Raw genomic sequence first — 14,592 nt, 5'->3', positions numbered from 1 at the left:
TGTGGCCCCCGTTCCCACCCTTGTCCCATTTCACGATCTCAGCTCTCTGTCAGTCTCTAGGGCAGATGTGTGAGCAGCTCCCAGTGGGTTGCTATAGGGAAAGCACAATGGGGAAAGAAGGCCAGCGGGATCACCGCTCCACTGAAAAATAAGCTTCAACAGTGGTACTGCTTCAGGCCTTTAGGAGGGGAAGCAAAGCATGCCAGTCAGCAAACCCCAAACGATGGGGGGTCAGCGGGAAGCTGCGGCCGGTGGCGGTCACTGTGGCCATTTGATGAACTTCGGAGGGGCAGATTGGCCCCAGGTGAGCTGAACTGAAACAGGTGAGCTCTGAATTGAATTAGGAGACAGACCAGCATCCTGAAACGCAGAGAATGAGGACTGCGTGCAGCCCCCCCATGGGGAAAAGTTACCCCCAAGTTGGGAAACCATCAGGGAAAGGGGTTATGGCCACCTGAGGGACCCCAGCAGCTTGATTGGGCTCCAGGCAGGCTGGATTTGGCCCCCAGGTCTGAGCTTCTCCACCCCTGCTTTAGAGCACCTTTTCAACATGGCGCCCCAACAATCATCAGTCCTAGCTAGCATGGCTAAGAACCAGGGATGATGGGAATTGTAGCCAAGCATCCACAGGGGGCACCAAATTGAGAAAGCCCACTCTGGAGCTAGTGTGCAACATCAGGAAGGCCCCTGGTGCGGATCGGGTCCACCTGATACAGCGAGTTTTGCACAGCTTCGTTGTATGTATAGAAATCTTCCAGAGGAAGTCTTGTAACAACACTGACCTGTAGAAGAAAGACATGTTGCCTGCATCCCAGCTCCAGGCTGCCCACCGATGTGCTTGCTGTTGGTCTGCGGGTGGGTTGCTCCACGGACATTAGCCATGATCTCACAATGGCTGAAGCCTGTGGCTGATTGGCCCGTTGTGCTGGGTGGCGTTTCCTCCACCACCACGCTCCGTTGCTCTCCGGGATGCGAAGGCAGGGGACCTCTGGATCTGATTTGGCTGGAATTCCACTGGGCGCAGCCCTGGGTCGAAGAACGCCAGCATCGAGATATTATTCATATCGGCCAGTCCGCTCGTCATTCCTGGGCTCCGGTGGGGTCTGGACCGCACGCCTCCACAAAGACACGAGAACCAGTTCTGAGTCAGGCAAGGCTACGAGGAGGAAAATACCAGTGCAGTACCGAGGTGTGGAAGCCCAGCGAGGGGAATAACGGCAGCGAGGGAGCAGCCGCCCGATCTCTCAGACGGAGGCCAAGCGGGGCCGTTTGAAATCGTGGGACTGCAGGCTCCTGCGGAGGAGGAGGAGGGTGGGGAGTGAGCCTTGGGCTGCACATCTGATGGTCCTGATCCATCTCCAGCGAGTGCCGAGAGGGCTGGTTTGAGCTCAAAGCCGCACCTGCTCGTTTGGAAAGTGTGCGTCACACAAGCGCCCAGGTGGAGCCGCAGCTTCCCCTCGGCTGAGCTCTGGGGGAGCACCTGGCAAGCGCTCGTCTGTGCATAGGCGCACTGCCCCGCCCCCCCGCCCCAGATGTGCTGGACTACAGCTCCCACTTGCGGGAAAGTCAGCAGCAGCTGGAATTCTGGAGACAGCCGGATTTGGGCAGGCACTTGCCAAGGCTCTTCCCATATATCCCAAATTTCAAAGCAGGTGGCTGCAGGACACAGGCCACCCGTGGGCACAGAACTGATTGTCGGCAGTAAAATATGGGAGACACCCATCCAGTCCACCGGTGCCATGTATCCGCCTTGCCCTTGCATAGCACCTGTCACTGCTTGTTGGGGCCGGCCCTGTCCTTAGGCAGGGCAAGGCACATGTTCCCGGCAGCTGGTCTGGGGGCGGAGGGGCCCTGTGGGGGAAGCAAATGCCATGCTATGGCTGGTTATTTCACCCCCCCCCCGCCCCCAGCGAGGAAAGGCGTGCTTGCAGTCTCTTCCTCCTCAGGGTGAAAACAGATCAGGGGCATTGGGCAGAAAGTGCCTGGTGCGGAACGTTTCTGTCCTGGTTGGGATACAATCAGTGCCGGCAGAGAGCCAGCAAGTACGACCATCTTCCTCGGCTGCATGAAGCAGGGGGTGCTTACAGAGGGGTAGGGGGGGTTGATGCCCAGAACGGGCAAAGCTGGTCAGACGCTCCATGTCACTACACTCATTCCCTCGAGTCCAAAGCAGTGATTTTCCCAACCATATTTCTAGGAAATCCGCAGAAGCCGATTGGATGTTCTTGACAGGTTTCTCTGATCAATAGTTGACCAGCTTCCCCCCCCCCCCTCCTGCCACCCCGTACTATGCAACCAGCCAAAGGTTGAAAACCACTGGTCTGTGTATTTTTAAGAGCACAAAAATCAACATTTTTTACCCACTGCTGTCTTACTCTCATTAGCCTGGCTTTTAAGTCCAACAAGCCCAGGAGACAGTTTTAAGTTATTGAGTTATTTATTTAGACTACCAAAAATACACTTTTTTGTATTTTTGTATGCCAAGGAAGTATCCTTTCACACTAGACGAGATGTTTGCAAAACATCAGAAACGTGTGTGTGTTCCTTTCAAAACATTACAAAAAAGAAAGAGACTTCAACATACTATTTGGAGAATTGGTACAACTCAAGACAATTGCATTGACTAAATATATTTGCACTTTGCCATTTTCAAACAGAGCTTTGGAAATTAAAACGTTTCCCCCCATAAAATGTTCAGTTATACATGGCGTATTAAAAAAAAGAAAAGTAAAATGCATCCATGCTGAGATTTCAAAACAATAAAAATATATATAAAGACAACGTAGATTAAGTGCAAATGCAAACGTATAAAGCTACATGGATACAAAAGCTTTTAAAAATAAAAATACTGCCTTGGTCCAAGTTCTTGAAGTAATTCAATACTGGAGTAATTCACTGGTCAGAGATGCTGCGACGTGTCCAGCAAAAGCACGGCTCACTCGTTCTTGGCGGGCTTGCTCCGCTCGTGGCTGTTATGGAACCCCTTGGTGCCATCGGGGCCCCTTGGAAAACGCAACACTCCAATGGGCAACCCAACCGCACTCTGAATTTTGGGGCTTTGCACTGGACTCCCAAGCGGGCTTTTCTCTTGCGTCAGAGTCTGCGCTTGACGCCGCCTCTGAACCCACGGGCTGCTAGAAGGGGTGACGCTACTGTCTGAGGAATAGTCGGCACATCTCCACGACGTCTCGGGACTAGTGCTGAGGCTAAGCCTGCCATTTTCGGCAAGCGGGGACATCCTGGATACTTTCCGCAGGGAAGAGGGGCTGCTCCAAGGGCTTGACCTCGGAGACACGTTGGGGCTTAGGTGATTGTTCTGGCAGGAGGAGGGGCTCAGTCTGTTGGAAGAACAACCTCTGCGTCCTGAAATGGGAGAGGTCGGGTTGCTCTCGGGCTCTGAGGAGCTGTTGGCGGAAGATTCATCGCCGACGTACTGCAGTTCTTCCACTCTCTTGTTCATGGATCGAATTTTGTTGGGACCCTTGCTAGTCCCATCATCACGATTCTTGTCCTTCAGAACCTTCTTCTTGGGCGGCTTCATTCCAATGAGGAGCACTTTCATCGCGGTTTCGTGGTCCTTAATACACATCGACTCATGAGCTCTTATAGCAGCATCGACCTCCTCAAATTCCACGATCGCACATTCTTTGGTCCCAACTTGGCTGTACCGGCTACTGAATTTTTTTATATCGGGTGGCAGCTCCCGCCCAGGTTTGAGGATGCGTACCGATGAAATCACACCGTACCTAACAAAAACTTTAAGGAGGCGCTCCATCATCTTCTCTTGAACACATCCGTTCTCTTGCCCTTCATCCAGAGAACGGAGATCTGAGGTCAGGCAGATGTCATAGACAAGCAGCATCTTGCTTGGGAGACTCTCGCTAGGGAATACGGGAACGGGGGTGTTTCTTCGCACCTTTCGGCTGTCATCATTCAGCTCCAGAGTATCGGAATATTTCAGAGCATACGCTGTGGTTCTCCAGTCTCGGGTTAAGTGCTTAACCTGTGAAGAAGAAAAGGTGGCATGTTCAGCGAAAGCCAGGGTAGTTCCAGTGATATATGTTATTAACATTCAATTATAATTTTAACTATTATAGTGTTAAAATAGGACTGGCCTTCATTCACATGACACTTGCCACGTGCTTGGGACAAAGCCTAAAAGTAGAAAGCCAAGGGATGCAATGACCAATCAACCCTTGCAAGGTTGCATCAGCACACAGTCAACAAAACAGCTTTAGTGCACGCCCAGAAAGCCAGGGCGGTCTTCTCTGGAGTGAGGCTGCTTGCGGTACAATGGAAAGATGGAAACGTTCTTGGGTTTCTTACATAACCAGTGTTGGCCCTCTTGAGAACTATGAGGACTATTTCAAAACAGATCTTCCCGGGCCCTATACGCTTTGGAAAGATGTCCTCCGTCCATGCATAGGTCCTACATGCCCTGAGCTGCATGCAATGGCCACCATATGGAACGGCATGGAAGCAACATACCACCTGCGCCCACAACCCAGGGATGCCCCATTCCTTGGCTGTTTGATGCAATGTGAGAACCCAGAGCTCTGGGTTGTTGAGGTTCAAAGAAACTGTGGTTTGTTGTTGGGTTACAACTCTGGGACTGTTACTCAGCAACCCAGAGTTCAGGTTTGGGATATTACATTAAGCACGGCATTCCTGGCTTGTGAATGAAAGCAGATACAAATTTGAAGAGGTGAGCGACATCTACAGTTCCAAGGGACAGGCAGTCCACATGTTGGCGTTACTTCCTAAACAGGTCTAGATATATCTATAGGACTCCAGGGGAAGATCTCCAGGGGACACAAGGAGAAGAAAAGTCTACTCTAGGGCTTCTCACTCTTCTAATCATGAACTCAAAGTCACAGCCGGAGTGGCCAAATCGAGTGTCTTTCAATTTGAAAGCGGGAACTTAACCCACTGATGTTTCATTACCCATCAAGAGAAAAGTATGTCATTTATGTACATCTATGCAGGTGAGCATTCCCTATCCAAATCAACAAAAAAGAAGGTACTTATACGGTCGTTGCAAAGCCCACATGGCTGCGCTTTCTGGGTGAAAACAAGATGTTACAGCTACTCGAAAGCAAACCTGTACCTTTTTGAAAGATGTCAGCAGCTTAACGCTGACGTAGCCCATCTTGTTCCTCCGGACGTGTTTCAGGAGGAAGGCGTCCTTTTCAAGGTTTTCATCTGAAAAGTAATACTCAATTTGGGCCACCAGCTTCAGGATCAGTTCGTGCTCTGGAGGTTTCCAGTTGCGGTCCGAGTCGTCTCCATCATTCTCGCCACCACTGGAGGGAAGGGATGGGGAGGAAAAGAACAGGAAATGGACCAGTTGAAAAACTCGGCTCAGTTTCTCACAGTCACATCCTTGAGGTGCTTCTGGGGAAAAAATGTCACCACTAGATGGAAAAATACCATGAAATACTGCTTTTTATTTACGACGACTGTCAACAATCCATTTCATTTATACGCTGCTCAACAGACGAAGCTTTCCAGGCAGTTAACAATTTATTTAAAATGGTATAGATGCAATTGAAAGAGCATAGCATGGATCACAAAACTTGAAAATAGAACTTAAAAGCCCATTTGAACAGTGCAGCTGGCTGGCTGAGTGGCCTTCCATGCTGCAACATTTTGTCGAGGTTCTTTCTTGTCGCTGCTTATTCGGCATAATTTATTCTGCTTGAAGGTACACCTTCCAATATGCCAACCCGATAATCCATAAGTCCCGCAAAACCCCCAGATGCATGCAGGCGAGCTGTTACTGAGCAGCAAAGAGGCACCCTGCACAAGTTTAGAGAAACCACATCTCCCAAACCAGAAACCTGATCTCTCAAATCCCGGTCTAGTACTCCGACTGCTACATCACTTGGCCTCCCAGTAGAGTCATTTCTCTTTTAAAAATGCCAGCGGCCCAGTGAATCAGAGCACCACTGGATAAATTCGGTTCAGTCTGGGCACAACTCTGCCGATTCATACAACGAAGAAACGAAGATCCAAGTTCTGCCAAATCCAGGATTTGGTGCTTTTAAAAACCAAATCAACACAAGCTTATGAAAACCAAATATAAGAGATTTTTTTTGGGGGGGGGAGTCTGTGTGAATCCTCAGACAGACTGACTGATAATGATATCCTCAATATCAGTAGATAATTGATGGGCCGCATCCAACCCATCCAGAAAAGCAAGGGGAGATTGTATGATTCTGAAGAACGCCAATGTCAAAAATTAATGTGCAGGCAGCCAGAAAAACAGCCCCGTTAGAGAGTGACTCATCTGCTTGTGAGTCACACGCCGAAAAGAAAACAGGCACATGTTCGGAGTGGGCATTTGTGTCCTCTGCACTTCAAAATCGTGGAGCATATTAGCCAGTCACGTTCTTTCGGAAGATTGCAACAATATTTTTCTGGTGTGTGTGTGTGTGTGTGTGTGAAAGATATCCCGTTTATTTGGTCAAGGAGACTTAAAAAAGGGAAAAGTGGCGGCGGCAGCAGCAGCAAACGGTTTAGGGAGAAATCTGCAGACCGAGGACGGGCTGGCGGGAAGAGCTTTTGTGAGGTCTCCTTGCACGATGCAGCTCCGTCCGTGCCCTTGGCCGATGTCCAACGTGCTGCCCACGGAGTGGCTGTCCAGAGGGTTTTAGCGGCTGCCACTTGAAGTCCCAGTGCTGGGGAGATCCCCCACAGCCTTTCACTGCATTTAACCCCAAGAGGAATCGTAGAAGACGAGCTGGAAGGGGCCAGGGGGCTATCGGGGCTAACCCGTTGCTCAGTGCAGGACTCCCGGTTAAACCACAGAATGGAAGATGCGGATCAAACAAAGAGGAACGGAAATAGAGACCGAAATGCTGCGCAGCCTGGGGGATCCAAGGAGTTAACAGACAGAATCCCTTTATCCTAATCCATTTAGGTCAAGGATGGGGACAGGATGGCCCAGAAGAAACGAAACAAAACCTGGGGGAAAAAAGCACTTTCAGTCCAAGGGCCAAATTTCCGTTTCAGGGAAGCTCTGGATAGCTACACTGCAGTGATGGGAAGGACCACATGCCAAATTGGGGGGGGGGGGGGCTACAACCCCCCAAATACTTGCAAAGCGCAGCTGCAACCGCTCCATCCTAGCACCAAAGCCCTTGTCAGCTTTTAAAATTGGGAAGAAACGGCGAGAAAGCCACCCAGTTCCACCTGCGTGCATATATATAGACCGCACGCATGCACACACACGGAATGGGGCGGAATTCTTATATGCCACCCCATTTGCATAAGCCTTGGGGCGGCTTCCAACACATAAATAAATATCAATATAAATACATAAAACCTGGAAGCATCCTGGCATAAATTATAAACTCAATAAATAAAATCAGCAATTAAAATAACGTTTAAATAAAAAGGTCTTGGCCTGGTGCCGAAAAACAAACTGATGGCGCCAGGCGGACCTCTCTGGGGAGCGCATTCCATAAGTGGGGCACCACCGCAGAGAAGGCTTAGAGGGAAGGCTCTTCCTGAGGAATGCCAGAGGTTTGGAATTTGCACCTGGTTTAGGCGCACCGTCGTAGCTCCGCAGCAAAGCCCCAGCGTTGCATGCAGAAGCCTCCAAGAAAGGCTTCTCCAAGAAGTTATTCCTCTCCACAAGCCCTTGCCAGTCCGTGGACGGTGCCTGCCAGGCGAAGGGTCCATGGAAGCTTCCAAGCATCCAACGCATCCCCTGCTTTGGTTTGGCTTAGTGGCCTGGTATGAAAGATTTCAAGCCGAGCGAAGGGAAGACGACACAGGACCACAAAACAACGCCTGAGACACCCCATGTGTCTTTCTCCACCTGTGCAACACATCGAGGCAACCAGAACGGACGCACAGGGAAACTGAGGTTTCCCCACAGGCGCAAAGATGCTCCGAGGGCTGGCCAAGTGAAGGGGGGATCCAATCCACCCACTAAGCGTGCAACCAGCTCTATTTTTGTGAGTGCCTCTAATGAGGGAGGATGTACAGGGAATGCGTGTGTACGAGGAGCTTAAGCCAGGCCGTAATCTCCTTAGTTTACACCCCTGAAGCTCTGGGTTCTGAGTCATACCTTCCAACAAGAGCATGACGAGGCTTCAGGATGTACTAATGGTGGAACTTTGGTCTACTCAGAAGACAGTCCTACCGTCTTCCACGGGTCTTTCTCCCAGCAGGTGAATGCCCTGGGGATGGCAGCCTGACCCCGTTCTTAGAAGAGGAACGGTTTGCAGAAAAACAAGCGGAATGTCTCAGGGTCCCACAAAGACGAGCACACTTGCACGGGCCTGAATTTTGAGGCCTCAGGCCCACCTCTTCAGCTGCAGTCACCAGCTGCCGCAGCAGGATCTTAGCGGGTCCACACAGCTGTTTTTGAAGTCCAGGACTAGGTCAAAGCTCTGGCCAAAAAGCAAATTCCTACGCTGTTGCAGGGACTGAGTCACCCTGGACCACTCCCTTGCTTGTGTGTGGATTTACTGAAAATACCGCATCTTTCCATCAGTGTGCCCAAAGACAGCTCACCACAACTGTAGAAATATGAAGCATATTAAACCACCAGAAGAGCGATCAAGGCGATGGCAAGGAAAAAAGGCAGAACGACAGAGAACGGAAAACATCCGCAGCTTGGCAGCATGGATGGGGTTGGGCGGTTCCCCAGATGGACACACCCCCTCCCACTGGCTCCGCCTCCTTCTCCCAGCTGCCAGTCATGGGGTAGATCCTGCTTTTGCACAGAGGCTTCATTCTGAAACACCGAAACACTGCTCCCAAGCAGAGGAGCTAGAAGCGGAAAGCACTTTTAAAAATGGCCCCGCCTCTTTTGCCTTTGGCCACACCCACCCTCGTAACTAGCCCCGCCCCCTCCCAGCACTTAATCAAAGGGGAATTTAGACATTGAGCTGAAAAAGGTTCGATACCCCTGGTTTAAAGCTTTAAAATCGTAAATGTTGCTTCGTCTGTCTGTCTGCCTCCCTGAAGTGCAGAAAAAGAACTACAGTATTTCTGCAACAGCCTGTCTGCATCTCTCATGACTTCCCTGCAGACAAGCTGGTTTTCCCATCACTGCCTTCTGGAGTTACTTGGGGAGGAAACTGTGGAGCAGTCTAAGTATCCACTGCCTTAGGAGGCTTAGATGTGGCTTGTCTGGTCCCAAACCTCCAGTGGCTAGAATTATACAGCTGCAGCCTCTTCAGCATTCCTGCTTTCAAACGAACACTGGGGAGTCCCAGTCCTGCCACGGAAGAGCAGCCGGGTCAGAACTCAAGAGCACACAGGTGTCCCAACCCTGCACATGTAGACTCCCAAAGGTCTGCAACCATGAGGGTGACGTACTTTAAAAGCAACAAAAAAGAAAGACAAGTTGCAAACATGGGCATTCAGGGTAAACAACAGGATGCCGGATGGGAAGGCGCACCCTTTCCCATATAATCCTTCCTGATGGCTAAGATAGTCTGCGAAGGACCTTCTCTGGCTGCCGTGACCCAAAAAGGAGCAATAAGCGGCCAGCAGTCTTCTCTGTAGTGGCCCCGTGTCCATGAAGTGCCTTTCCCAGGGAGATCTGCCTGGCCCCTTCACGGCACGTATTTAGACATCAGGTTAAGACAACTTCAAGCAGGCCTTTAATCCGCGACTCCAACGGCTAGCTTTCCTGGGGCTCTTTCATATTCTCAGTGGCTTAGTATTTCAATCTATGGGTGGCTGCATTTATTGTTGTGCTCTTCGTTATACCGTTGCTTGGAGATGTTTGTCCTTGAAACCTCCCCGTAAGCAACTCTCAGTTGGGTAACGCACGAACAAGCAGCCCTGGCCATGAAGGTTCTCAGCCAGTGGCAGGCCTCCCTCTGCCCCCTTGGCATGAGATTTCAGCATCTCCGCAACCGGCAGCTGCCCAAAAGGAGCCAGCAAGGCAAGGAGGCCAGGCAGTGTGTCCCGGGACCACTGCCCGAGCCGGCCTGCCACCTGCGGGAATGCCCACTGCCGCCTCGTTAAGCCGGCCGTAATCCAAGCTCCTGCCTCGGGTCTTCCGATGCATTTATTTCCAGGTAACTCCCTGCTGACGGCCTCCAGTGCGTCACGGCCCAGGGGGAGACTTCACCGCGCCGATCACGCTAATCGCCGAGAGCAGTCCAACTAGCCGCCCTGCCCTCGCCGCAAAGCTTCCCGGGCACCCTAATCGGCTTTCATCCTTCACCAAGCACAACGCACCCAGCTAATGAGATTGACAAAAAAAGCCCAGCCTTGAGGTTCGGATGGAGACGGTTACCCAGCGGAGGGTCAGTGGCCGGGGAGAGGGAGAGGCTGCCGTCAAAAGGGCCGCAGCCCTGCTCTGCCCCGGCCTGGTCCCCGAAATCTTCCGCTAGGGCTGGCCGAGCCTCCCTCCAAAACCCTGGAGAGCGGCTGCTGGCCAGTGTTGGCAACACTGATCTCAGGCCGTTTGCTGGCGCTCCGGAGGGCAGCTTCTGGTGTTCCGAGGTGGATCCAGTACCCGTGTCATGTGCCACTTCTCCAAATTGGGTTCAGAGGCTGGAAGCACACTGCAAAATAGCAACTGGGCCTGTTTCGGAAGCATGGCTAGAGATGGGTTCCTTAGATCAGTTTTGCAGAATCCCAGGTCAAGAGTGGGAAAGATCAAGGGCCTCCAAACTGGAGTCTCGTTCTTCTCTGAGAGGAACACATTTCATTTCTATGCATGTGCTGTTGCACACACGCGCATCTGCATGCGCACACACAAACACGCAACAGGCACGTGTATTCTATCACGTGTGCATTTTGAAACTATAATTTCCAAATGAGAATCGGGGAGGCAAAGGGGCTGAATCTTCTTCCCAAGGAAGAAGAACAAGGAAAATACAAAGAGTCTTGCTGGACTGGGCCCAGGCCTTTGGGCAGGGACCCCACGAGCAGGACGGGGGTGCAGAGCCCGAAGCTGCCACAGGGCAGCATCCACAGCAAGGGCTCAGAGGCCCCCAGACAGATCTCGAAGGACGGAGAGGCGGCGGGAGGCCATCCTCCAGCGAGAAGCGGCTCAGCAAGCCGGCTCCCTCTCCTGCCACCCGCCCAACTGCCAGGTCAGCAGGACATCCCTCCACCAGGCCCGGGAAACCTCGCTCTCCCGGCTCCCTGCCAAAGGCGGCTTTAGAGCATTGCATGAGCCAGCTGGGGGGGGACGGAGGCAGCCTCATGCAATATCCAGCTCCCCATGCTCTGGGCTTCCTGTTGGATTTGGGAGCCGACAAGCCCTGTTGCGTCAGGCGGTGCCTGCGTGGACCGTCGAGCCGGGCTCGGGCTCGGGCTCGGCTCGGAGCTGCAGGGCACAGGAGGGGGGAAGCCCCCCCTCGCCACCCCCTTTCTTTCCCTCCGCCAAGAGCCTGGTGGCAGGAGCCGGGACAGCTGCAAAGCCTCAGAGCAGAGGATCCGGGAGCTTGCACAAGCGGCGGGACGGGGTGGGCGGTAGCGGGGGAGTCCCCAGTTTGCACTGGGAGAAGGCGATGGGGCCAGAGTGGGAGGAAGGGGAAAGGTGCTGCAGGAGAAGGCCGGGAAGGGCATGCCTGTGCAGAACGGACCCCTCAAAAGGGAGCTCCAGGGCCGCAGGCGGGGTACAGTGAACCCAAAGCCGAGGCTTTTCTGGGGTCCGCTCTCCGCCCTCCTCGGTACCAAATGCCTCTTGAGCAGCTGTGTCAGGATTTTAAAAGGAAAATTCGTCTGGGCACAGGGAAGGGAGTTTTCCATCTGCAGAGTATAGGGATAAAGAATTTAAGCCCTTTCCTCCCACAATGCAGGCTTGCACCTGTTGGGACTTCTTGGATTGGGGTGGGGAGTGTTTATTGGGACCGTGGGAAGGCAGGAAAAGCTGCTCTCCCCCTTCCCCAAGTGTTGCCCCTCTGAGGAACAACCCTTCCCCACCCCACCCCACCCCTGGTTTACTTAAAGGCAAACAAAACAACATAATGGTTAACAATGAGCTTAGCACCTCTTGCAGCTTGGTCCTCTGGCCCAGAGAGCAATCTCATCTTCAGTGCCGCTCCTTCAAGCGAATTACTGCCATTTTTAATTATTTTTTCCTAACATATACAAATACGTTAAAAAGTAAAATAGGAAAAACTAGTATAAACAGAACAAAGTAAAGTAAACAAGAGAGACAAAATACACAAGACTACCAAGGGAATTTTAAACAGATACTGCCTATTTAACAACTCCCCAAACTGTCTCTCCTTCTTTCTTCCCACGCTTTATGCATTTACCAAAAAGAAATTCAAGCAAATTATTGTGAATAGTCTCAATTATGTGTCCACTAATAGAATAACTGCTCTTTTCATGCTATTTATCAGCTTCCTGCTCTGTGTGCAATGAAGCTTTGCTGTTTTAGCTTGGATTCCATGGAGCCAATGGCCAGGTCACCAGAGGCGAGTACACTCCATGACCAGGCGAGCACCCCACATTTCAGACAAAGCTCTGCTCACAGGAGTTCTTTCCCTCTCTGCCTCCTCCTGCATTCTCAATAAAGGAGTGGCACTTTCCTTCTCCTACCACTGGAATTTTCCTTTTCTTTTCTGGGCCAAAGCCCAGTACAAGTTCCTCTCTGCTCCCCAAACTCATGGGTGTCCCCCTGGTCCCTTCAGTGCAGGAATCTTGCAAGGACCACATCCTTTGACAGGTGACCCTCCCGCTTCTGCTTCAAAGGCTCCAGCTTAGCCCTCAACCACCAGGAGCTATTTGCCGAATGTTTAACAAAACCCTGCTTCTCCTCCTTTCTAGCTGTCTGTTCTGATGTGTCCCCTGGAGCATCACCTATCAGAATGTGCTCCATCTTCTAGGTGATATTTGCACAGATATCGGAGTCTGCAGGAAGACCAACGCAGGCCGACACCTGAGCTTATCACAACAGCCATGACCGCGAAGTACAAATACAGCCCCCCTTAAAGAAGGGGACCACTCCGGAGTCTGAACATGCAGGGAAAAGCTATAGGGCATCTCCAGCCCTCCCATGGACCACAACCCTCATTTGACGTAGCAAGATCAAGCATCTGCAAGGCACTGTCCATCGCCATTCTGAGCAAGGACTCACCCATGAGCATCCCAATGGCTGGAGAGAAGCCCCTCCTGTTCCGGAATGTGGCCCAGAGCTATTTGGCTCACCCGCCCAAATCCCACGCCAAAAAGATCTGGCAAAAAGAAAAACCATTCCACCAATTTCTTGCCACAGCCAGCACCACTCAGATCCTGGGGAGAAAATATTCCTGGGGCCGAATATTTCTTTTCTTCTTATTTTTCTTCCTCCCTAGACATTTCTTTCTAGACACGGGAGGAGTGAAAGCACAGATGAATGCACTTTGGATTCCCCCTTTGCTGACCAGTTTTAAAGCATGCCCTTAACCAGGCTTGGAAAGGGTGCAGTGGAGTCCGTTAGACAAGCTTAGACTCTGCTGTTAGCAATTATCTTCCAGCATGCAATGAAATCATCGGCAACTTAGGGTGGCCCCATGGACACTCGTCTTCCAAAGCGCCCTGCCCTGCGCAGCTCTTCTAAGCTCAAGGCCGTGGCTTCCATTACGGAGTCACTCCCTCTCATACTTGGGGTGGGGGCGACTCTTGATGGGCGCTTGAATGACTTCAAAATGTGGTAGCGCCCCCCCGCCCGCCCAAGTTCACAGGCCCCGCAGCTCATTCTGGCCTAAAACCCTACCCTGAGGTAGGGAACCGCTCAAAGAGTTCTTGGGATTTCGCCCTCTCCCCGTTTGGCAGAGCAAGAGAAAGACTTCGGGGCCACAGACAAAAGCTATTTTGCACATTTGCAGTTGTCAAATACAGGCAACCTCGGGCAAAACGCAGACCTTCCCTGCAGTTCCTTCTAGACTCTTAGATTTTGCACCATCCTGTTTGGCAGAAACGGACAAAGGAAGACGCTAGTCCTCGCGATTCGAGCGGCCGGAGAGGCACTTACGGAAGAGTAAGCCCCGCTGGGCGAGGTGGGACTTGCACCCGAGGGTAAATATGGAGAGCGCAGTGCGCTCAGCGGGCGCACAGCCGCGGGCAAGATGCAGAGGGCAGGTGCGCGAGTCGAGAGAAAAGGGAGGCGGCAGCAGGCCAGGAAAGGCCGCTGGGTCCCGGCTTCGGGGCGCCCAGGCCCCGCCAGCGAGGCTCGGCGCGCCTCCTCCCAGGCAAACCGCCGGGACCCCCCGCGACGGGCGTGTTGCAAGCCCAGCTGGCCTGCCGCGGCCGCGCAGAGGCCGAGGGCCGCCCGGAAGGGGGGCGTCCGCGCCGTACCTCGACTTCCAGCCGCCGGAGCAGCGGCCGGAATCGTCTTCGCTGCAGCTGCCGCCGCCGAGCGGGGCCAGGCTCAGGAGCCCGCGGCGCCGGTCCTCCTCGTCGTCGTCGTCCTCGTCGTCGTCCTCCTCCTCCTCGTCCCCCGCGCGCTCGGCGTCGGGGGCCGCGGCCACCCGGATCTCCACGGGGCCGGTGCCGCCCGGCTGGGGCTCGGGGCCGGGCTGGGGCTCCGCCATGCCGCCGCCGGGCGCGCAGGGGAGCAGCGCCGCCGCCCAGCGCCGCCACGAGCCGCGCAGCAGCCACCCCAGCAGCCCCGCCGCCCGC

At 52.9% G+C, this 14,592-nt stretch overlaps 1 protein-coding gene across 1 annotated transcript; it reads right to left on the bottom strand.

The window, feature by feature from the left end:
* Positions 1–2,420: 2,420 nt before the first annotated feature.
* LARP6 (La ribonucleoprotein 6, translational regulator) lies at positions 2,421–14,504 on the bottom strand. Its single transcript, XM_044438533.1, has 3 exons — positions 14,269–14,504; positions 5,108–5,303; positions 2,421–4,003 (listed from the first exon to the last, which is right to left on the bottom strand). The coding sequence occupies exons 1-3, from the start codon at positions 14,502–14,504 to the stop codon at positions 2,936–2,938; spliced, it is 1,500 nt and encodes a 499-aa protein (XP_044294468.1). The 3' UTR covers positions 2,421–2,935.
* Positions 14,505–14,592: the final 88 nt, after the last annotated feature.

This window comes from Varanus komodoensis, unplaced genomic scaffold, assembly GCF_004798865.1.
Source record: "Varanus komodoensis strain SLA01 unplaced genomic scaffold, ASM479886v1 scaffold33, whole genome shotgun sequence".
Lineage (NCBI taxonomy): Eukaryota > Metazoa > Chordata > Lepidosauria > Squamata > Varanidae > Varanus > Varanus komodoensis.
Note: the sequence above shows the minus strand (reverse complement) of the source record. Positions and strands in the feature narration are given on the sequence as shown.

Excerpts from the sequence above, each read along its gene's own strand:
- LARP6 (XM_044438533.1), bottom strand. The coding sequence starts at position 14,504 with ATGGCGGAGCCCCAGCCCGGCCCCGAGCCCCAGCCGGGCGGCACCGGC. Across the intron at positions 5,304-14,268 it reads TCCGGCGGCTGGAAGTCGAG|TGGTGGCGAGAATGATGGAG; the intron begins GTACGGCGCGGA and ends CCTTCCCTCCAG. Across the intron at positions 4,004-5,107 it reads TGCTGACATCTTTCAAAAAG|GTTAAGCACTTAACCCGAGA; the intron begins GTACAGGTTTGC and ends TCTTCTTCACAG.